This window comes from Meles meles, chromosome 4 (assembly GCF_922984935.1).
Source record: "Meles meles chromosome 4, mMelMel3.1 paternal haplotype, whole genome shotgun sequence".
NCBI classification, from domain to species: Eukaryota; Metazoa; Chordata; class Mammalia; order Carnivora; family Mustelidae; genus Meles; species Meles meles.
In genome coordinates, this window is record NC_060069.1 from 114,070,736 (window position 1) to 114,095,114 (window position 24,379).

General features: G+C 36.6%; 1 protein-coding gene across 43 annotated transcripts in view; it reads left to right on the plus strand.

The window, feature by feature from the left end:
- LOC123940940 (ABI family member 3 binding protein) overlaps positions 1 to 24,379 on the plus strand; it is a 257,004-nt gene that overhangs the window by 97,557 nt on the left and 135,068 nt on the right. For 37 of the 43 annotated variants that reach the window (XM_046003947.1, XM_046003948.1, XM_046003962.1 and 34 more), the window contains exons 5-14: positions 2,613 to 2,794; positions 3,366 to 3,418; positions 11,429 to 11,477; positions 12,501 to 12,572; positions 13,150 to 13,242; positions 18,964 to 19,041; positions 20,998 to 21,072; positions 21,797 to 21,871; positions 22,518 to 22,589; positions 23,284 to 23,358. In XM_046003947.1, coding sequence (XP_045859903.1) covers positions 2,613 to 2,794; positions 3,366 to 3,418; positions 11,429 to 11,477; positions 12,501 to 12,572; positions 13,150 to 13,242; positions 18,964 to 19,041; positions 20,998 to 21,072; positions 21,797 to 21,871; positions 22,518 to 22,589; positions 23,284 to 23,358 — 824 coding nt within the window. The remainder of the gene's footprint in view (positions 1 to 2,612; positions 2,795 to 3,365; positions 3,419 to 11,428; positions 11,478 to 12,500; positions 12,573 to 13,149; positions 13,243 to 18,963; positions 19,042 to 20,997; positions 21,073 to 21,796; positions 21,872 to 22,517; positions 22,590 to 23,283; positions 23,359 to 24,379) is intronic. The other 6 variants (XM_046003975.1, XM_046003992.1, XM_046003990.1 and 3 more) reach the window with 2 other exon arrangements.

The following is a 24,379-nucleotide window of genomic DNA, read 5'->3' on the forward strand; positions in this document are numbered from 1 at the left end:
TGCCTGACAAACTTGGTATCAGAGAGGGTATTTCAAATGCTTTGAAATTTGCAGGATGGATTTTTTTTTTTAGCATGTGGATAAGTTTATAAAGCATTTTTATACCATTTCATTCCTAGAAAGCTGATGTAAAATCAAGCTATGGGTAATCCTGGAATCTGGCCTTTGGTCATTATGTTAGCTATGCCCCCCTCCACCCTTTATATGAGAAATTGAGGAATTGAGACAATTATCCAAAGTAGAACTGTGTAATTGCGGTAGCCCATCTGGTCTGATTGCAGCTTCTCTGCACTTCTCTGACATCATGTAGGATCCAGGGCAAGTAAAAAAACAGTAAAAATTCCATGCAGCATACTTGTCAATAAATGCTTCATAGATCTGTGTTGATGTTTCAACTCACAGGCCACAGGGGATTACTATTCTATACTGTTTGTTCCCAGTAGCAGTTAATATTTTGGCTGAACAGTCTCCTTCACTCATTTTGGCATTTGCTCCTTTGAAATCAGGGACTGGAGTCCTGACAGGAGTTTTACTAGAAAGAAGGAAGATAATGAACAACACCAAGCATTTCAGTAGCTTGTAACTAGTAGGAAAGTAGTCTGAATATACAAATAACGTTCAAGGTACAAATGCACAGAAATATAGAAAATGACCCCTTTTCTGTATTTGTTAAACAATACAGCCCTGGCTGACTTCACAGACATTCAACATGTGCATTTGCACAGGGTCCCCTACTTCCAAGGACCCATGCTTGGTTTAATGCTCTACTGTCTTTGTCTTGAAATTCTTAATCATTTTTGAACAAGGGGTCCCATGTTTTCATTTTGGAGTGAGCATCGTAAATTATGTAGCCTGTCCTGGCCCTTGTTTCCAGAGATTCTGGGTAATTGTGTTTGTGTAACATCGACAACTAAGAGGCAGCACAGTAAACGTTTTTTAGCGCGCGTGTATGAGTGACTTCGCCAAGGTTCTAAATAAAAGCAACTAGCCTGAATCTTTGCCCATTAACTTATGCTACGGTGGGGAATGGGGGAGAGGTACTAAATTTTTGAGAGAAAATTTTAAATAGAAGAACCTAAAATAGTACATCAAACACCTATGTTTCCACATAATACTCTACAGATATAATTTTATGTACTGAAAATGTTTATTCACAAGTAAAAAGCAGATAAAATCTACCTGTTGGCCCCACTTCTAATCTCACTTACCTCACTGGGAACTAAAGCTCTAATACAAATGTTGGATCCTTTAAATATTTGTTGTCCCTTTACACTGCCAGGAATAATACATGGTAGCGTAGGTTTTTTGTTTTGTTTTGTTTTGTTTTTTGGTGAGCGTTTCAGTATTTGTGTAAGTCATATGAGACTATATGTATCATCTTGTAATTTGCTATTTTCATTCAATATTTTATTTGTAAAATCTGTTGATATTGATACACATAGCTCTAGCTCATTCATTCTTGTTACCATGTGCAGAAAATACCCTGTCCTGATCTGCTGCCCTCTTTGTGAGGCTGTTTAGAGCAGAGTCAAGAGAAGTGTTTGTATTCTGGTTCTGCCACTGGTTAAAGTCACTAGGTGGGTAACAATGGGCAAATTAAGTGATCTTTCTGAATCTCTATTTTCATATTTGTAAGATGGGATTAATAACTTCTACCACTTAAGATGACTTTAGGACATTTAAATGAGATACTATATATAAAACCTCACATGTGATAAAAGTGCAAAAAAGTGGTGAGGATTTTCATTACTTTACCATAGGTATGACGGAATATTTTGAAGCCCTAAGCATATACGTGACTATGATCTTAAATTTGCATTGTTTCTTTTTTTTTTTTTAATTGTACCCTTAACTTGGCCTTGTTCCTGATTCTATTTTTATGATGATAAAGTTTTACCCTTAAAAGGCAGTCCTGGATGCATCTTAGAGTTTCAGGTTCCCCTTTTACAAAATTGAATGATACTACCTTGATGGACATTCTGTGGCATAAACCCCTACTGTTCTAGGCTTAACCTCATACAGCTGAAAGAATACAGTATGACACACGTGGAAAATTACGTCTATACACGATGCATAATTGGGAAAAAATGAACATCCAGCATTTTCCAACTTTCCTTTTGCAAAGTAGTAAATAACAGAACTGAGAGGTCTGAATTCTGTCTGTAAGTACACTGCTCCATGCTCTCCAACTTGGAATTAGAAATTAAAAACAAGTACACACTGAACAATTTTTTTCATGTTCTCTGCAATTTCTAAAAAATAAAAAATAAAAACAGAAGTCAATATTAAACACAGTTCTTGAAATAGATGGGAGTCTGCGATGTATTAAGAAACTTGAAATAGCGGGGTGCCTGGGTGGCTCAGTGGGTTAAGCCTCTGCCTTCAGCTCAGGTCATGATCTCAGGGTCCTGGGATGGAGCCCTGCATCAGGCTCTCTGCTCAGCAGGGAGCCTGCTTCCCCTTCTCTCTCTGCTTACCTCTCCACCTACTTGTGATCTCTCTTTCTCTCTCTGTCAAATAAATAAAATCTCTTTAAAAAAAAAAAAGATACTTGAAATAGCATACTGAACCTCCCTGTGAATTTCAAGTGTCGTATTTTGATTATTCAACAGATACTATACAATTCGCTATAGAGAAAAAGATAAGGAAAAAAAATGGGTTTTCCAAATCTGTCCGGCCACCGAAACAATTGTGGAAAATCTAAAACCCAACACGGTTTATGAATTCGGAGTGAAAGACAATGGAGAAGGTGGAATTTGGAGTAAGATTTTCAATCACAAGACTGTTGTTGGCAGTAAGTACCTGGAACTGCTTCAGTGAGCTTTCTGTCATTTTTACCTTTTTTTTTTCTAAGTACTGAATTTTTAATTATTTATTCTTAAGTATGAGATGAGTTAGTTGTCATCCTCTAGTACTTAAAAAAATACAAAGGTGAACAGAATTTGAGTATTGGTATTTCAGAATCTTTTATGTTAATGAATTTTTTTAAACAAACAAAAAAATGATAAGCTGATGTTTGATGCTTCCATTGATAACAGTTCTTTGGCCATTGTAGTATTTTAAGTCAGTGTCAGATCTACGAGCACCAACTGAGTGAAAATAGCAGTAATGTGTGCAGGTGTTCAGAACTGAAAGCAGGGCCAATAGAAGTGAACATAAAAAGACTTCAGGGGGCCTGGGCTCTCTTCCTGTGATCCCTTCATTCAAACTGCATTGGACTCAGTGTTTGAAATGATGGCAAACAAATAAAATGATTAATGTGCTGGACTTAGAACAGGAGTTCCAGTTCTTCATAGTGAATAGGAAGAATTAATTTAGGAGCACAAAGAATGAAAATAATGTTATTTTCCCCTTGTTTCTGTCAGGTAAAAAAGTACACGGGAAGCTCCAAAGCACCTATGACCAAGTCCACACAGTGGTAGGTACCAGGTTATTCTCAGGATTGTTTTTATTGTTATTGTTTTATTTTGTTTTTATCAGGAAATCGGTGGGTCTGTTAGGAAGTGCTGAAATGGGATTAACTGACAGGCTCTGGGGCTTCCTGTAAAGTACGTAATGCTTTAGGCATTTGCTTCTTTTTCAGAAAACGGAGCTGGAAGTATGAGACCAGATAATCTAATATGTTTAAAGGTCTAAAATACTGATATTCAATGTAGATGTAGTTACCCAGGTATTTCCATATCCCAGGTGTTTTGAGGTTATACTCATTATCTTCTGGGCAGTGGATTGTTTTTTTAGAATAACATGTTGCCAGAGTGAACTTGGACATGCTCTGTTTATATCGGTATTACTCATTTCTGTCCTCGGTCCTCTTCCCTCTATTCTCTCACTTCCTACTTAAAAAAAGCCAATCTTTTCAAAACAATGAAGTAACTGGCTTGGGTTTTGTTGTTTTTTTTTTTTACTGTGCCTAGCCTCTCTTGAGTTCAGTAAATACCTGCACATCTTATGTGCTTGACAATCCCCTCCATCTAGATCCCCCACCCCTCACTACAGAAACTCACCCCTTGTTCCCTCTTTCCCTCCACTTGTAAAAATCTCTTCTCAGGAAGCACCATACCAGGTATGTACTACCTGTTATAAATGTAAACCATTGTTACAACCCTCACAGAGATGTTTGCATTTTAAATCACATGCCGAATTATAAAGTGAAGGCCATCATGTCCTGAGCAGGTAGAGGAGGCATTAACATTTTGAAAACTTCCCATTATATATGACCAAATTTCTTTCTGGAAAGGTTGTGCCACTTCACAATCTTGCTACCAATGTATCAGAGTTATCTTGCTATAGTGCCCTGATTATGAATGTTCTATATTTCCATCACTAAATTTTCAGCTAATGTAATAGTAAAATGGTTTTTTAAAGATTTTATTTATTATTTGACATTTGACAGACAGAGATCACAAGTAGGCAGAGAGGCAGGCAGAGAGAGGGGGGGGGAAGCAGGCTCCCCGCAGAGCAGAGAGCCTGATGTGGGGCTCGATCCCAGGACCCTGGGATCATGACCTGAGCCAAAGGCAGAGGCTTTAACCCACTGAGCCACCCAGGCGCCCCAAGTAAAATGGTTTTTTAAATGTCTATTTCTCAGATTTCTAAAATAGCCGTACTTTCTTCACTTGCTTATCAGCCATTTGTATTTTCCATTTAATGACCTTTGGGGAGTCTTATGGGTTTTATTGAATAGTTTAGTTCTAAAATTTTTATTAGGAGTCTCAAAGGTTTTATTGTATAGTTTAAAGACTATCAATTAAAGAACATCAACTCTTTGTGATATGAACTAGGAACATTATTCTCACATGTGTTACCAATTTTGTTTATGGGAATTTTTGAAATAAGCAAGTCTTATAATTTGTTTAATCAAATTATTTGTCTTTTCCATTGTCATATTTTCAATTGCATTATACTTTGGAAAGCTCTTGCCTATCCAGAGAGCAGACAAATATTTCCTTATTTTGATTTTAGTTTTCTAAGTGGCTTGATTTTATAATAATTAAACTCTATATGAGCTTTATTTTGCTATCTTGCGGGTAGTAGGGCTATATATTGGCTAAACTCCGACATTTTTTTGCAAACAATCATTTGGCCAGTACTAAGTATTGACTTGTGTCATTCCTTATTAAGGAATTCCTTATTAACGAAAGTCCCTTTGGCTTTGTCTGTCTTAAATCCAATCACAGGGAATAGATTTGCTCTTTTTTCTCTTCTAGAACAATCCTCAGTCATGTTGTGAACGGTTACCTAGGAGACATATCTTATCTCCCACCCTCTTGGCTGTCCTGCTTTGTCTTACATGTGACTCAATGATGTCATTTCTTTCATTCCTTTTTATCAGCAATCATATTCCAATAACATCTTGTGGCAGAATATTCATCTAGTGAGAGTTACTCAGCAAAATTGGGAAAGATGCTTGATGTTTACTCCCAAGGAACTTAATTTCTTTTTCATATCATAAATAGCCATGATTAGAAGGTCCAGGAAGAAACTTTCTGCATCTATGACCCAGAGCCAGATATTTTATCCCTTCAAGCTGTGAGGCAGAGTACCCCCAACTCCAGCCAGCTGTGACAAGCTGTAGTTTGAAACTCTTGGCTATTTCCAGAGGAAAACCCAAATTCATTGAAAAGCTATTTTAAGGCTTCTCTGTGAGACTTTCTTCATTGTCGCCTTCTGAAAAGCCATCTGTGCTCTTCGGTGGCTCTGGAACACAAGAAGTTGAAAAGGAACCAGTTGGGATAGACTTGAGCATCTTATATGGCCACTTGGAATTGATTCTGAAAATAGATTTGATATTTTAGAGGTATATTTTAATCCAAATAAAGTCAGTATCAATCCAAATATTCAGACAGACATCTCTGAGACTGCTTTTAAAAGCAATATTTTAAGAGATATGAAATAAAGTTACTTTTAAAGTTTTAAGCAAAAGATACATTGAGAAATGTTTTCATTCACCTGTACATGCTTAAACCTAAAATTTCCATGCAACAAATCTTAGCATCTTCTGGGGCACCTGGGTGGCTCAGTGGGTTAAAGCCTCTGCCTTTGGCTCAGGTCATGATCCCAGGGCCCTCGGATTGAACCCCACATCGGGCTGTCTGCTCAGCAGGGAGCCTGCTTCCCCCACTCTCTCTCTGCCTGCTTCTCTGCCTACTTGTGATCTCCATCTGTCAAATAAATAAATAAAATCTTTAAAAAAATGCAGATGTTAAAGAAGCCCCATGTTAAGCATCTGGTTACATTAAATAAGTAATTCTTGTATCTAACCATGTGTTCTAGTGGCAAGCGTCAGTGCACTTGCGCTGGGAAGTGTAGCAGAGGTCTCTTCTGATTGGTCGATGCATTTGTTCTACCACATGTCGAACCCTTTAATTATCATCCCTACCTACCTATACCTTAGAAAAATAGGGACAAGGTACATGAACAAAACAGTGATTCTTTCTATATAAATTGTATTACTTGAGATCCGTGATCTTGTGAAAGTAAAACACATTTATCATAATTTTGCTGTTTCACTCATGAGAATCTAGAACATTCTTTTATGGAGGTGAAACCTAATGTTTACTATTAGGTTTTATGTTATATATATAATATATACATAATGTAATATCATATATATATAAATATATATATAATAATTCAATCTAGAACAATGGCTGAAAGGACCTAATTTTAATTTATGTCTATATTTTTAAAAAACTTAATTATCTTACCAGTTCACTAGCTAAACAATCATTTTTTTAAAGATTATATTTATTTGTTTATTTATTTATTTGAGAGAGAGTAAGAGAGCATGAGTGGGGAGCAGCAGAGGAAGAGGGAGAAACAGCCTCCCCACTAGGCAGGGAGCCCAATGTGGGGCTCAATCCCAGGATCCTGGGATCATGACTTGAGCTGAAGGCAGATGTTCAACCAATTGAGCCACCCAGGTACCCCTAAACAATTAGTTTTTGAAGTACATAGATTTTGACAAAAATTTTAAAATAAAAGTTTTAATCTCCTTAGAAAAAGTGTTCCCATAATATATGACATCTGTTTTCACCCTTCCATTTTTTTCCATCAGAGATCCACCCATCTTTTTAAAGGCATGCCTATTATTGGCAAATAGAGAAGTGGTGTCAATTTTTAAAGTGTAACAGTTACCAGATGAGCGGGGTGAATAGGGAGCAATGCCATGTGGTCCCCACCCATACCTTAAGATTGTGTACAATTAATATATCTGGTATCCTTCTGTTCTTAGCAATTGTCTTAAGCAGAAACTTGAAAAATTTATACCTAGGCCAATAATATTATCAAAGGTGTATTCTGAACCCTCCTTAAATGACCAGAAATATGAAGACTTTTGCAAGTAGGACATTAGATTAAATCAATATGTTTCATAATTTTCATTAGAACATCCTAAAAATGAATTAAAACCACAGTGTAACAGGCCCAAGTTCTTCTCATGTGGTTTGGCTCTTAAACCACTGAAGTCTGATTTTGAGCAACCCTTGCCATGCCCCAAATGGCCCCAGTTTTTTTATCTTAGGACCTGAAGATAAAGTTAAATCTATGGTGAATATTCTGCACTACAAAAATACCAAATAGACACGCCTGTGAAGAAAAGCCTACAAAGAATAGTGCTAACACTACACATATTAAAACTAATTTTCAAAATAATATGAGGAGAAAGTTAGGATAATGCAGAATGAATAGGAAGTCCCCCATCCCGTATGGTTACTACCGTTCTGGTTATTTCTAGATAAGCACAGGTTTTCCCTAACCAGGACTAAAATCAGCTGACTCAGTCTTCAGTTCATTGCTGTTTACCATACCAGCATCCTCTCCCCATAGAATCTCCCCACTGGATACTCAGCCACATTTTCCGTGGTAGAAGTGAATTCCCTTAACTAGTCTCCCAGCTCAGGATATAGTACAACCTGTTCTTAAGGAACAGGTTATCTTAAAAGTCAGGAAAATAAAATACCACATTTCTTCTAGGGCAGGAGGTAAATAATGCTTATTACTTCCTGGCATACAGTAAACACACAGAAAATAGTGACTCAGTGAAGGGAGGACAAGGGCAGTGGAAGGAAATGGTGATGAAGGCTTGCAACAGGAATGGGAGTCAGCAAAATCTGCACAGAAGAAAGAGCCGGCAGAGCAAAACTGGGATGGCGAGGAAGGGTTACTGCACAATTTTGAATGCTGTACATGGAACAGTTTGATTAAAATTGGGTTGCAGTTGGTTAAACACTGTTAACTTGGAAATTATCACAGTATTTCCTTTCTCAGTAGATCCCAGTAGCACATGTTCCCTTACACTTTTATAAGAAGACATAGGAAAAGGATGCACAGTGCCAACTTCTTATTGGCAATTTAGAGCCTTCAGCATAGACATTTTAGGCAGGAGTATTTTCCTGATGCTCCCAAAAACCCTACTTACAGAGAGGCAGCTACTTGCTCAAGAGTCCAGTCCTGATGCATCTTTGGATTGCAGATTAAGCAAGAGCATAATTATAGGTCTAAGAAGAATTGGACCCTGCAGCTAAATGATTTCCTTGTTTTTTGGCAGCACATACTGTACATATAGTCTTGTCATCATCTTAATAGAACATTGGTAGATACTCAAGTTAGAGTTCAAAGAGAAACTTCGTGCTCTTCATGTGAAGAGTGGGCTATTTTCCATTTGTCCTTGTCAAAAATTGTTTAAAAACAAATCATCACAGCAAAGGAACTAAACATTGAAATAATGAAATTCCAAAGCAATCAACACAGCAACATGTAGGTGTTTCTGCTAAAGTGATGTGTCTGAAAAACTTCCCATTCTGCAAAATGTGCACTAAATGGCAGGACTCATAAGGATGGAGAACAAGCCATTCAAAAATCTTTGGAACTGTAGCAACAGCTCTAACAGAAATGGTTCTTAATACCTGGAAAGGCAATGTGGTTGCTCCAGTAAACGGCTCCCATGTGGCTGGAGGTTGGCACAGCTGGCATTTAACATTCTCAAATGAGGGTGCCTGGGTGGCTCAGTTGGTTAAGCGACTGCTTTCGGCTCAGGTCATGATCTTGGAGTCCCGGGATTGAGTCCAGCTTTGGGCTCCCTGCTTGGCAAGAAGGCAGCTTCTCCCTCTGACCCTCCCTCTGCTTGTGCTCGCTCTCTCCGCATGCTCTCTCTCTCAAATAAATAAATAAAATCTTTTTAAAAATATAAATAAATAAATAAATAAAATTCTCAAATGATTCTCAAAGGCCACATGCTGGCAACCCTTTCTCCCTAAAGTAGGACAGGTGGAAGCAAGGTAGACAGCTGAGACAGAGCCCCTCTGGGAAAAGATCCTGTGTACAGGGGCTCCTTTTTAATTTTCTTATGATAAAACTTCAAGAGATCCTGAGCCAGGGTGACATCCAAGCTAAGAATGTGTTTCCTCTCGCACTGAAGGTTCTACTACTTCTGCTATTCCCTTCCCCTTTGCCTGGGAAGAATTGTGTCTAAATTATACTATGTATCCTCCTATTTACCAATAGCACATAAGCTATGCAGTACACCAGCAGCGTAGTAACTGTATACTGTTGACAGAAGTATCCTTTCTTAATTAAAATGTAATTCATGCCTGTAAAGAATCGGGAAATACAGAAAAGCATAAAAAATTAATGTTTATAAAAAATAACCACTGCTAGAAAAACCCTATGATCTATCTCTTTCTGATAATTTGTGTATACATGCTTGTTATAAAATCAAGTTATGATGTGGATATAATTGTAATCTTTGTATTTATTTATATTATGCATGTTTTCCACTTTGGTAAATAGATGTAAAATTTGAAACATGGTTTATTTAATAAAAGCCCTGCTTTTGGATGATGTAGTTGTTTTGCACAGTGGTGATAATTTTTATGTAAGGGTGTTTATCTTTGATTATTTTCTTAGTGTAGGATTAGATTAGATTGGGCTAGATTGTTATGGAGGAAATTACTGGGTGTGTTAGTCCATTAAGGCCGCTATAACAAAGTACCATAAACTGGGTGGCTTAAACAACAGACATTTATTTGTCACAGTTCTGGAGCCTGGGGAGTTCAGGATCAAGGTGCTGGCAGATTTGGTGTCTGGTGAGAATTTGCTTCCTGGTTCACAGACAGCCATCTTCTCACTGTGTCCTCATGGGGTGGAAAGGTAGAGGGACCTCTCTGGGGCCTCTATTATAAGAGCATTGATCTCATTCAGAGGGTGGACTCGTCAGGACTTAATCATTTCCTCAAAAGCCCTACCTATAAATACTATCACAGCTGGGAGTTAAGTTTTAACATATAAATTTGAGGTGGGAGGGAACATAAGCATTCAGTCTGTAGCACTGAGTCTAAAGAGCTATAAATAGTTTGAAAAACCTGATAATAGTAAACTTCTATTTTTTGTGGTTTTTAACCATAAGGACCTTAATACAAGAAGAAAAATATCTCACAGTAAGCTTGGTATTATGGCCCTTATTACGGGCACATTATTCACTAAAATGGGAGCATGTTAAGTCTCTTGCTCACAACTGTGAACATCTATGTGGTAAGTATCTCACCCAGCACGTCCTGGATTATTAACAGATCTGGTACATGAAGTCTCTTTATCATATATACAGGTTAATTCAATCATCGACAAATCAATGTCATGCTCCCCTCTTTAACTCTGTCTAATTCTTCCTTATATATTTGCTTCCCTTATTTTGTTCCTATGTCTTTCCCTTAGCTGTCTTGTCCTTGACTCACAGTTCTGTCCAGTGATGACTCTGCTTTCAAGTTAACACTAAACCTGTCCCTAGTTCAAGCCACTCCATGACATCAAAACTTCCTGTGGGATGTCTGAGGCAGTTTGGGAGAGGAGAGCATGCACAGCGTCCTGGGATGCCTTTCTACATTGAGGTCCTTTGTGCATAAATATGTGCAGAATGGTTTAGAGTATGGGATTTGGGGGTATAAATGTCTGGATCTGAGTCCCACTCTGCCTTCTTGGGCAAGTTGATGCTTGGGCTCAGGAGTTCATGGAAGTCAGGTCATCTGTAGCAACAGCAGCAGCAGCTGAGCGTACTCACATCATAGGCAGTGATCAGTTTTAAAAGATAATATGTAGCTTAGCATCTTTTTGAGAAGAAATGTAAAGACAATTTGGTTGAGTCACATCTTGAATGAAGTGAGAAATCACCTGGTAGTCTATTTGCATGGCTTAGCTCCTTCCATTGCAATTTCCAGGTCAACTAAAATAATGGGAGTTCTGCTGAGACTGCTTCTTTCAAGGCTTTGGACATTTGTAGGGAAAACCAAATGAGTCCAGTAGAATAGAGGTAGATATATGCACTAAAGAGCTTTCCAGCAAGTGTAGATAACACAGGGCTATTTCCAGTTCTTATATCTTTATTTTTTAAAAAACGTTAGCACTAACTAAAAAGCTGACTGTCTTCTCTCTTCAGCCAGCATATGTCCCAAAGAAGCTAATTCCAATAACAGTCATCAAACAAGGTAATTTGTATGAGTCTGTTCTGGATGCATGTTTTGACCTATTTTTGTTTGTTTGTTTGTTTGTTTTAATTCTGGTACAGTTAACAGTTTAGAACTATTTTTCATACACTTTTTCACTGAGATAATTAAATATAACACCTTTTTCCCCACAATTTTTCCAATCACTTTAAAGCAAAAGTGTGAAGAAATCAGTATCGTCTAGCAAATTAGAAGTTAATAGATAATTTTGGCTCTTGAACCAATAGGCCAAGCCTTGGCAAGTAACATTGGTTGTGTTTTACCAAAGTAAAATTTTGGTACAAAGCCATCACAATAAGTATTAAATTTTAAAGTCATCTGAATATGTGTGGCTTTGTTCAGGGTTAAGTTGGCATATGTGAAGAAAATCATTAACAGGATATTTGAATTAGTGAAATAAAAATTATAATTTAGTGCTCCTTTTGGGGAGAGTAAAGACCTACAGTTTTCCAGAATTATGTCCTATTTCATTTCGGTATCCAGTTGTTTTGTTTTGACTTTCATTTTTTAAATTATTAAAATGACTCTATTATTTCCAGAAAGTTACTTGGTAGAAGAAATTGACACGTAAAGTAATTACTCATTTTAAGAAAACACAGTCTCAAGTTATTCCCAAAACAGTGTCAGTATTGGAATAATCAAGATTCTTTGCTTTGATAATATACATTTTTACTTTTTAAGATTTACTGTATGAATTGCCTCATTTTGTGCTATTTCTTTAACTTGGGAAGGCTGCAGAGAATGGAGATGAGGAAGGAAATTTTCAGCTCATTTAAATGGAGCACTTTATGATAGAATAATAACCTTTCATTACTTGAAGTCATAGGTGTGAAGGTGAGATATGGCTTCCAGTCCTTTCATTGACTGTGTACCAGTCCAAAGAGTTAATTTATATTAAATAAAAAGTTATATTAGGGCTTCCCCAGTGCAGATGTCTTCACATGACAGCTATTTACTGCTTCCTATTTTTTTTCCATCACACTGCTATCTTTTGTATTTCCACAGTGATTCAGAATGTTACTCACAGGGCTTCAACTAAATCCCCAGATAAGACTCCCTTTGGAGGAACAATATTAGGTGAGTGTATCTTTGTATCTGTACTTAACAGTAAGCATGTCAGGCTACTTTTGGATAATAGGGCACTTATGGAATTTTACATTGTTAGCAGATCTATTAAATTGATATTGGTTCATTTCCTTTTGATATTGAGCATTCTGGCTTGTGTCCATGCCAGGCTAGGAGCCAAGAGATGCTACCTCTATGAGTGTGTGTTAGAGAAACAACTCTAGCCCACGCCTAGTGGGAATGATGGCACCCATCTTACTTGCCCCATAGTGGTGTTGTTCTTAGGAGGGAGTACTTATTGTATTGAACTGTTCTTTTAAAAGTTATTAATAATGGCATTTTGTTCACTGTATATGTTAAACAGCCATTTTACTATTTTTGAGTCTATGGATTAAAAGCTAGAGGATTTTGTAGTTCAGTTCTGAACATTTAAAAAAATCTGTTTAAAGTACAATCATTTTTTTTAGGTTTGAGTTAAAATTGATGATCCCATATAAGTGCGAAGCTTTATTTTGTTATCTGGTGCTCTGAGCTTTATTTTATGTCACGATGCACTTACTTTCTCTTACCCTATTCTATTTCCTTGCAGTCCATCTTATTATTCCAGGCCTTAATGAAACCATTGTGAAAATTCCTACATCCATAATGCTTGAGATTTCTGATGCAATCAAGACACAGTTAGGTAAGCAGCAATGTTCCATTTTTGAACTTGGTGGTGACTAAGTACTAGCACTGATGATCCTAGAATACTCAAGGAATCTAGCAAATGAGCAATTGGGGCATCTCAAAGTAAATGGTAAGGGACAGGCATGTGCACTATTGATGGGATTAAAAAATGGTACAGCTGCTGTGACAAAAAATCAGACATAGAATTACCACATGATCCAGCAATTCCACTTCTGGGTATAAAGCCAAAAGAACTGGGAAAAAGTTATCAAAGAGGTATTTGGACATCTATGTTCACACTAGCATTATTCACAGTAGCTAAAGCATGGAAGCAACTCATGTGTCCATCAGTAAATGAAGGGGTAGGCACCCTGATGTTTATAGCAATATTATCTACAATCACCAAATTATGGAAACAGCCCAAGTGCCCATCAACTGATGAATAGGTAAAGGTGTGATCTCTATACACAATGGAATATTACTTCACCACAGTGAAGTAAAATCTTGCCATTTGCAACAACATGGATGGAGCTAGAGGTATTATGCTAAGTAAATAACTCAGAGAAAGACAAATACCATATGATTTCACTCATGTGGAATTTAAGAAACAACACAATTGAGCAAAGAGGGGGAAAGGAGAGAGAGGCAAATCAAGAAACAGACTCTTAACTACAGAGAACAAATCAATGGTTACCAGGTTGGGGGGGGGATGTTAAATGGGTGATAGGGATAAAGGAGCACACTTGTGATTAACTATGGGTGATGTATGCAAGTTTTGAATCACTATATTTTAAACCTGAAACTAATACTATACTGTATGTTAACCAGAATTTAAGTAATAATTTTAAGAATTTTTTAAAATTTAAAAAAGAATGAATGGGAAGCAAAATGTGGTACATAGGCAATGCAATATTATTCAACCATAAGAAGGAAGGAAATTCTGACACATGCTACAGGATGGATGAAACATGAGGACAGTATGCTAAGTGAAATGAGCCAGTCACAAAAAGACAAATACTGTATAATTCCACTTGCACGAGGCACCTAGAGCAGTCAAATTTATAGAGAGAAATATAATGGTGCTTGCTAGGAACTGGAGGGAAGAGGGAAATGGGAAGTTAGTGTTTAATGATACAGTTTCGCTTTTATAAGAAGAGTTTTATAAGAATAATTTTGGAGATGGACAGTGGTGATGGTTGTACAACATTATGAATATATTTAATATTACTGAAGTGTACACCTGAAAAGGTTAATTAAGATCATATGTTTTATGTTATGTGTATTTTACCATGATTTAAAAAAAAAAGCAAGGAGGGACAGAGAGATTGGGTGCTGGAAAATTTATAAATTTTTAATAAATTTATAATCACATTATATAGGTAAATAATTATATATTGTATATATTATTGTATATATTAATATATATTATATAATGTGTGTTTATATTTATTTTAAAAAGTGAACATTTATCAAATTATCCAAAATACATATATTTATCTAGGTAAAATTTTCAAATAGAGTGATTGTTAGAAAATTGTTATACTGTACTATCAAGGGGTTATGAGATGTGTTCAATGAGAGCTGATGTAGAGTTCAGGTGTGTTCAAATTATTAATTACTTGAGACTGATACTGCCTCTCACTTGTAGAAAGAGCCTGATATAATTTCAGTGTTTTTAAAAACACAAGAGGGGTGCCTGTGTGGCTCAGTGGGTTAAGCCTCTGCCTTCAGCTCAGGTTGTGATCTCAGGGTCCTGGGATCTAGCCCTGCATTGGGCTCTCTGCTCAACAAGGAGCCTGCCTCTCCCTCTCTCTCTGCCTGCCTGTCTGCCTACTTGTGATCTCTGTCTGTCAAATAAATAAATAAATCTTTTAAAAAATAAAAAATAAATAAAAACATAATGATTTATTGGGAATCAAACCCAACAAAACCCTTTAATAGGAGCCCAAGGAATAATTGCGGTGCTCACTGGGGTAAATTAGTTGCTGCATTGAGTATCAAATTAGTCAGGACCCTCTGTATATCACAGCATCTCAAGCTTGATGGAGCATGAGAAGCCTGGTGGGCTACTGCGGGACCCACCTGCAGAGTTCCTGGTTCAGTAGATGAGGGGTAGGACCCGAGAATTTGCCATTCAAACTAGCACCCAGGAGATACTGAAACCGCTTGCCTGGGAACCATACTTTAAGAACCACCCTTCCATAGTCTTGGGAGACGGTCTTGAGCTATTGATAAATACAGAAGGAGATGGCACGATATGGTAGACATTGAACTAGACTAAAAAATGCAGAATATTTTCTCTGAATCAGGCACTAGAGAAGAATTTTCATACTTACATAAATGAATGTTCACCTTGTGTGGGTGCAGAAAGAGACCCCCAGACCCCTGTGTGGCTACTTTCAGTCAACACATAATGACCAAGTGTTACTCTCTGGCATAACTACAAATTATTAGTCCCAGAGTGAGTTACCTCTGAGAATGTAGATGAGTGACTTTAGACATCATTTCTTTAATTTGTACCTCAGACTTGATCACCTCTTTTTTAACTATAAAACTGTCACCAAACCCTGCAATATCTAAATGCTGTGCTAAAATCTGGGAACCTTCCAAATTAACTTTCCTCACTGAACCTATGTTCAGAATCCAGTGCTCAGTGTTCTTGTGCTCCCCTGTTCCCTGCCCGGAGCCTATATGCCTTGCCCTGCCCCTGGGAAAGTCTTGTTTGGAAGGAGGAGGGGAAAAAAGGCACTGACCAGTCTCTTGCTGATGTGACCCCTCAACCATCCAGCAAAACTACAAAATACAGAATTTGTGAAGGAGGTTGAAAATGAACAGTTTTACCCAGACCACCACTGTCAGTTTTGAACTGGAACATGTTGTGTTCTTTAGTCTTGAGTGATATTTCCTAAACTTTTGGGGTTTTGCTAAGTTCCAAGCACTACCTTAATACCCATTCATTTCTGTTTCCTTTAGAGAATAAAATAGTGCATTTGTTTTATTTAGTTTTTCCTTTTATCTTTCTGATATGATTCACGAAACACTTTCAGGATTGAGTGTGATTTCAATAAAGAAAAATTGGATACAAACAATAAATATCTTTTTGACTTGTTTTTCTGTGGAAACACCATCTTAAATTTAACACATGACAAATTTCTTATGCATCGAAGAGTAGTTAGTATCTTTGAAAATGCCCAGCAAATCCATCAAATGTGCCACCTTGACAGACTGTATTTAAAAATTACATTTTAAGTTTACTGTTTTTAATGGAGAGAGATACTGTTAAATAGTTCTTTATAGGAGCAAGGGAGAAGTCAACTTACCTGAAGTTATTTTACAATGCAATTCAGAAAAGTACTATTTTTTTGAGGGGGTAAATCCTAAAAATAATATCCTCATTCCAGCAGGGCCCATCATGGGACATCAAGAAATTAATAGCTTTTGTTCTAAGAACACATGGTGTGAATAATGAGAGAAATAAACAAGAAAGCTAGTATTACACACACCCCTCCCTGGGGCATACAGAGTATTTGCCAAAACCAAGACTTAGCCTGCCAAAAATGAAAGGAAACAACTGTGTTGAAAAAAGGTACAGAAGAATCAGAGAGGAAAGGGAATTTCCTGGGATTTAGACCATATTCTTGTGGCATTTTACTCTGCTCTTGCTAGAACTCCAGAAGTCTATAGAAAGTGTAGGGGGGCACCTGGGTGGTTCAGTGGGTTAAAAGCCTCTGCCTTCGTCTCAGGTCATGATCCCAGGGTCCTGGGATCGAGCCCCACATCGGGCTCTCTGCTCTGCAGGGAGCCTGCTTCCTCCTCTCTCTCTGCCTGCCTCTCTGCCTACTTGTGATTTCTCTCTGTCAAATAAATAAAATATTAAAAAAAAAAAAAAAGATAGTGTAGGTGAATACTCGTGGGTTGGTAAGAGACATGAAAGTTCTCTCATGCAAGTATCTTCCCCACCTACCAATTTCTCTATCTGAAATAACGTATTTAGAAATATAGTATGCCTTTGTAAGGAATTAGTGATGTGTAAAGAATACAAATGTCTCTTGGGAAGGTAGCTTACCCCCCAACCCCTCCGCCATTAACAGCCCAATTTTAGGCTAATGTGATTGCTGGCTGAGGGCAAAGTAATTAAGTAATTAAGAGCATTTGTTTGAAAGTATAGGATCTGCTAATATCTTCCCTGCTATTCCTTATGTTCCACAAATAACTGAAGCCATAAGATAATTGACTTTCTTTGCTTAACTTATTTCACTTAGCATAATCTCTTCCAGTCCCATCCAAGTTGGTGCAAAAAGGTGGGTATTCATCCTTTCTGATGGCTGAGTAATATTCCACTGGAGAGTTTAGAAGGGAGGGGTGTAAGGGAATGGTGCAGCTCAGTGACGGGTATTAAGGAGGGCATGTATTGCATAAGCACTGGGTGTTATATGCAAACAATGAATCATGGAACACTACATCAAAAACTTATGATGTACTGCATGGTGACTAACATAGCACAATAAAAAATATTTAAAAAATAATAAAATTATTATTTTATAATAATTTATTTTATAAATTTTTATATTTTATATTAAAATATTATATTAAACATTTTATAATATTTATTTTATATTTTTATATTTATATTTTATATTTATATTTTATAAAATAAAATATTTTATATTTTATAATATTAAAATATTAAAATATTTTATAAAAATATTATTTTATAATAATAAAAATATTAAAAAATAAAAGAGGATTCAAAAAAAAGGTCAGATCTGTAACCCAAAAATCACTAATAAAAAAAAATAAAATATAGGATCTGTAGGTTAAAATAAATAAATAGTCCTAGTCAGCCAAGGAAACAACTGAGAATGTAGGCTGTTGCACAAGAAGGAGAGGATTAACAAAGATGTCTTAAGAGAGCAGAGGACCCTGAAAGAGAGCACTAAAGAAAAACCTTATAATCTCACACTTAAAAAACAAAACAAATAAAAAAACACTTCCCATGGTACACCTTGAAAATAACAGGACCAACGTTCATAAAAATGTGTAATCTGAATTTCTTTTCCTATGCTAACAATCATGATGGTTCTAAACAAAAGCTGTGACTACAACAGAACAAAATGTTGATTAAATTTAGATATTTTAAGAATGGAAGTCACCATAAATTTCTACTGGACTTGCTTTTTTAGTTATTTCAGAGAGTCCCTTCCCTTTTAATTTCCCTGCTCCATTAATTTGAACAACATATTTAACATTTCTGTTGGGCAAAAATGCTGTGCAACTTCATGTACACATGAATTCAAAATACACCTGTGACCGTTAGATATGGCAAACACAGTAATACCTGTGACACCTGTGTCTATCATCTTAAAACACTCCCGAAAATAATCAGCTCTATGGACAAATCTATTGTAGACTCCCATAATACAGACTGAACACTGATTTGCTTCTATTATCGTTGTGAAAGGGATTACTTTATAATTGTCTTTAAGTTATGTTGTGATTTTTTTTTTCTTCATCCCAATGCCAATTTAAATCTTAAAGAAGTACCTAGAATTCATAAGATGGAATTCTGAAGAATCCCTGGTGGAAATGCACAATAAATTTGTTGACTGCCCGGTGGGAAGAATTAAGAGCAAAATTGATTTTTTGAAATAATCTGTTACTTGATGTTTTGAATGAATTATATTTGGGCACTGTGTTATGAAGAAGTGAGGTGATTGTTTGTTCTCTGACTTCTTAGCTAAGAATGAAACATTGGCATTACCTGCTGAATCTAAAACACCAGAGGTAGAAAAAATCCCAGCACGGGCCATAACAGGTAATGAGATCCCTATATTGTTAACTTCGAGAGAATAAATATTTTGAGAAATGATGATAAATGGTTGATGAGCTTATACTTTTTTCCTGCGAAGGACCACTAGGAGATTAATTTTCATCATAAGCACAAACGATAAGAGATTGTAGATCTGCATGGAGCACTGGGTGTGATGCCAAAACAATGAACACTGTTATGCTGTAAATAAACAAATAAAAAAATAAATTTAAAAAAAAGAGATTGTAGATCTTTAATTTAACCTTTGGAAAAACAGCTGATGCGGAAGGAACTATGGAATCATATGACCCAATATATAATATGGAAGCTGTATTTTTCACACTAAGTGGAAGTTGTCATCTCAATGTTTAGGCTATTTTTATACTAGAATGTCATACTATGGTTCATGCGCTTTCCTTTCATATGAAGATGTGAGCTCATTTTTCATTTCTTTCACAAGTGGTCAGTTTAGCAAAATGCCATAATTCCTTTGAAACCCATTAGCATGATAACTATGAAAGTGCCCTAGAATCATTTAGGACAATTAGATTAATTGTTCTATGGAAGATTAATCTATAGAAGATTAATAATCCTACTATAAAGAAATCTATAATAGTTCAATGAAAAATCCTTTAAGGAGTAAATGTGGGATACATTTTCCCCATAGTTTATCAGCCTTTACTAACAAACATTCAGCCTTTCTTCTTTGAATGAACTGCCTAAGTCCGGCCCACTGGGGACATGTTACTCTCTGAACCACAAAGTTTTTGCCAGAGCAGTACAACCTCATCCAGGACCTAGTAAAACAAACATTGGCCAGAATTTCCAAATCCACATTTAGCAAAACATCTTCAGTCTAAAGTGAATTTTTTAAGTTCTTAAGTTGAAATATCAGTGATTATTTACCTTGCACTAAACTGCCATAAGTTGAAATATCAGTGATTATTTACCTTGCACTAAACTCTTGGATTCATAACTGGTCCAGAAAAGATAAAGATTGGTGGGGAAATAGAATAACTTGATCTAAGAAACCTATCCAAGTAGAACTATTTCTGACAGAGTAAGAAGTCTCGGCTCCTACCTACATGGGAGATGGACCTTCCATCTTCCATCCCCCACCTTCATGGGTGTTAGGACAAAGGTACAAACTATCTAAGGTGCTAGAATATTCTATTCAAACAAAATTCCTAGGTAATTTTTCTAATTTCAATATAATTTGTCGACACCAAGAAAAACATAGGAATGGCCCAGTAGATGACTCCAAGTTCTTTTCTGCCCCAAAGATCCAACCCATTTTTCCCATTATACTTTCCTCTCTCGGCACAGCATCTGACAGGAGAGTCTACAGATTTCTTCATTCTCAGCCAAACCTTCTTCAGAATTTTCCTATTCAGAAACACTTAGGCAAACACTATACCTGATTATTCAGTGTTGTGTTTATTTTGTGTCTCGCGGCTGAGCATTTGATTCCTTACCATAATTATAATCCAGTTCCAAGCTTTGCATGCTGACTGCCATTTGGAAGAGAGAAATCTTTAATGTAATAGTTCTCAATAAACCTTTTTGCCTTGGGTCATTCTTTAATTTGACCATTTATTAATTCATTTAATATTTGTCATATGCTTGCTGACTATACCCCAGATGTTGTGCTGAGCCCTGGAGATAATAAGGAATAAAAAAACAGGCAAGGAAAAAAATTATGATTAATAAGTGCTTTCTCCAAGGTCAGCTCGCTGTGCTTTTTGGAGCACAGGGAAAGTGGACCAAACTCAGCAAGGAAGGGTTGGAAGAAGTGTCAGCTCAGGCATCTGGGACAAGTCAGGGAGTCCTTAATTAACTTGAAAATAATTGGTCAATTTAAGTGTCAGTTACTAATTCTAAAGGGCAACAAAACCACCTTATGATCTTTGGTTGCTTCATTATTTTATCTGAATTCATAAAGTTGTCTTTTTTACCTTCCAGTGACGCCTGAGTCAATGCCAAGGACCACGAAACCCACTGTGCCTAGTGCATTAGACTTTTCAGAAAAAACACTAGGTAATTTTAACAATTTTTTTTTCTTAACTCCCAACACTTATAAAAACAAAAAGTAACCCCAATGCCTTAGTTCCCCTGTTCCTTTTATTTCCTCCCTTTATTGGCAGTTGTTAACGTTCCCATTTCTTGGTTCAATTCCGTTACAGAGTTAACAACATGTCTTAATCCTGGTGACTGATATTCTAGGCAGCTTGGGGTGCTAGATGCCGACTACACACACCATTTACCACTCTCTTGGGATGTACAGAAAAAAACGAGAATGCCAGCCTTTTAACCCACAAATCTTGGAGGGGTTGGGGAAACCTGGAAGTCTTGACTGTGTCTGTGCTTTCTGTTTCAATAGGCTTCCTGAGGCTTCTGTGCACTAAACTTGAGGAGAATCCCCAAAAGTGTCCTGCTTTTTAAATTTCATGTCATGCAAGTTAGCTGCTTCCTGGTCCAAGAGAGTCTTGCTTTGTTGTCTTCTGCTGAAGAAAATGAGCAGCATGTCTTTTGTTGTGTACTTGTGATGTTGATCTCCCATGCCACATCATGCCCTCTGAAACTATACCTTCACATTTTAACAGCCATGAGAAGCTTTTCCTGGGGGAGCCAGCTATTTCCATGAAAGGCATCAGCTGCCTTGTGCACACTGTGTTATGAGCATGCTTCCCATGATGAAGCGTGAGCCACAATGTCAAATCCTGCCTCAAGGAGTTGCTGATGGATTTCTTCTTTATTTTAGTTCTCACCGAAAGGACGCCGGAAATCCTGCAAACTATTCTAATACCTAGGTTTGAATTGCCCCTGAGCACTCTAGGTAAAAATTATTCAACATTGCAGCTTGTTATTGCCTTGGAAGTTTTATTCATGCTTTAAAGAAATCCTTAGGCTAATTCATTCAAATTTATCTCCTCATAAGAAAGAAGGGACACCTGGTTTCTAGAACAATAAGATCCCCAACATCAAGCCTTTAACCGTTACATTTTACAATTTAGGATCCTACAGAATCTTTATGACAAATAATTTGGTGTTTTTTCTTTTGGGTAGTCATATTCTGATATTCTATTTGATTCTTTTTATTTGATGGACATTATTTTAGTTCAGATGGGTTTGCTGCTTGATTTGAGTTAAAATGAAATATATGATTTGAGTTAAGATGAAATATATGTAAGGGCGCACATTGCAGGACTAAAGAAATTAAGACAGTAGTTAGGGTGAAAAGAAGAACACAAATTCTTCCAATTTAGTAGCTTTATTATAAAAAAATAGAAATAGAAGCACTATTATAGTATCCAGCATCAAAACCACAAGAGTAAGAAATACTACTAACAATACCTTACTTGACATGAGTAATTTGCTATTTTGTGTTTGTTTTTCTGTTTTTGCAAGCTTGAGATTTAGAAAAATCTCTTTTCTCTTACTTGTATCTCAGGTTATAACATTTGTTATGTGTTTCATTGCAGCTCCAAAAAGGCTTCCAGAATTTCCTCAGGCAAACACACTCTTCCCCTTTGAGAAGCCTGAGGGCACTCTGGGTAATAGCAGCACCTTAAAGCTGGCGTTAAGATAGGGGTAGTCATGGCGTAATTAACTCAGCCGAACAAGGGGTTGATTTAAAAAACAAACAGAAAAAAAAAATCTATTTGTCTCATTACATTTTCTACAAATACAGTAACAATCATCAGTATGTTAATTTTATACAGGTTTGGGGTTTATCCTGAAAAAATGCTGAAAGTATGACACTGAACTCTGGTCTCTCTCTCTCTTTTTTTTTTTTAAAGATTTATGTCAGTGAGAGAGACAGCGCATGTGTGAGCATGCATGCGCACAGGGTGGCAGGGTGGGGGAGGGGCAGAGGGAGAGGGAGACGGAAACTCAAGCAGGAGGCACTGAGTGGGGAAGCCTGAGGAAGAGCTTGGTCTCAGCACACTGAGATCAGGCCTGAGCAAAAACCAGGAGTTGGGTACTTAACCGACTGTGCCACCCAGGCACCCCCCAAATCTGGTCTCTTTCTGATCACTAATAAAATGATCTCTTGATAGATGCATATTGATTTCTTGATATAAAATAAATTTGGATTGGATTAGAACTTGTTTTTATTGCAAGCTTCTGGTAGCCACTTAATCATACCAACAACCTATTTCTGTCCCTTTCTCTTCTCCAAACAAAACAAGACAAAACAAAAACAAACAAAGAAACCTCAGTGAATTCCATTTCTTTTTGCTATAGCTTCAAGTGAAAAGCCATGGATTGCGCCTACAAGTAAAACATCGGAAGATTCCAAACTTCTCTCACCTCGAACTGGTAATTTTATTCTTTGTTAAAAAATAGATTGGACCAACAATATTGAATAACAGCTCTTGTATTTATTTTTATAGATTCCCTAGTTGATTACCAAAATACTTGTAGTAAATGGTAAAGCTATAATCCATTCTTGATGCTTAGAGGAATGTCATGTTTTTCTCAATGCAAACACAAAATAGTTTTATTTTTGTTTTAAAAATCTGTATTTTGATGTTTGGATAGATAATTGGAAGTGTGGCTAGAAGATGAACTGTGAATTGGCTCATGGATATTCTAGAGACATCTTTTATGACATTGAGAACAGTATCAAAAATAGCATATCATGGGTTTGAATTAGTATTATCAGCATAATATTTCCCTTGTAGATAGATATTTGCTTTTTTCCCAACAAAAATATTTGGCGAACATTTGAGAGCTCACTATGTGCAAGTTATTCCTAAACCCTAAAATCTGTAAGCATTTTGTGATATGGAGGAAAGACCATGGTTTTTGGCATTAACAATGGACTTTGATTCTAGTTCTGGCTTTCTCATTAAAAATATACTTAAGCTCTTTTTCTCTACTATCCTGGGTCTTAGTTTATTCTTTTGTAAACTGTGGCAATTGTTTTTTTTCTCCTGAGAATTCTGTGTTTCACCACTAAAACTGATGAGGGAGACAGTTTCCCCTTAAACAGTTTTCCTCACTTAAAAAGAGATCTCTCATACATCATTTTCTTTGCTGTCTAGCAGATAACTAAAAAGAATGGTCAACATGTGAGAATTAAAAGAAAACCTCAGAAACTACTTTGTGTGATTACTTCCATGATTTTTGTTCCATTTGTTCAAATTTAAATTTTGTGAACCTTGTAGGTGTAATGTTTTGAGTAAATATTATGCAGTATGTAATATAGTTGGAAGTTTATATAATGAAGTTAAGTACACTGACATTTTGTAGCATTCTCCAGAAAGAATTCCAACAGAGGACTGGTTTGAGAAAGGGTGAGAATATGCCTTCAGAGGCATAGATTTTAGTCTGATTA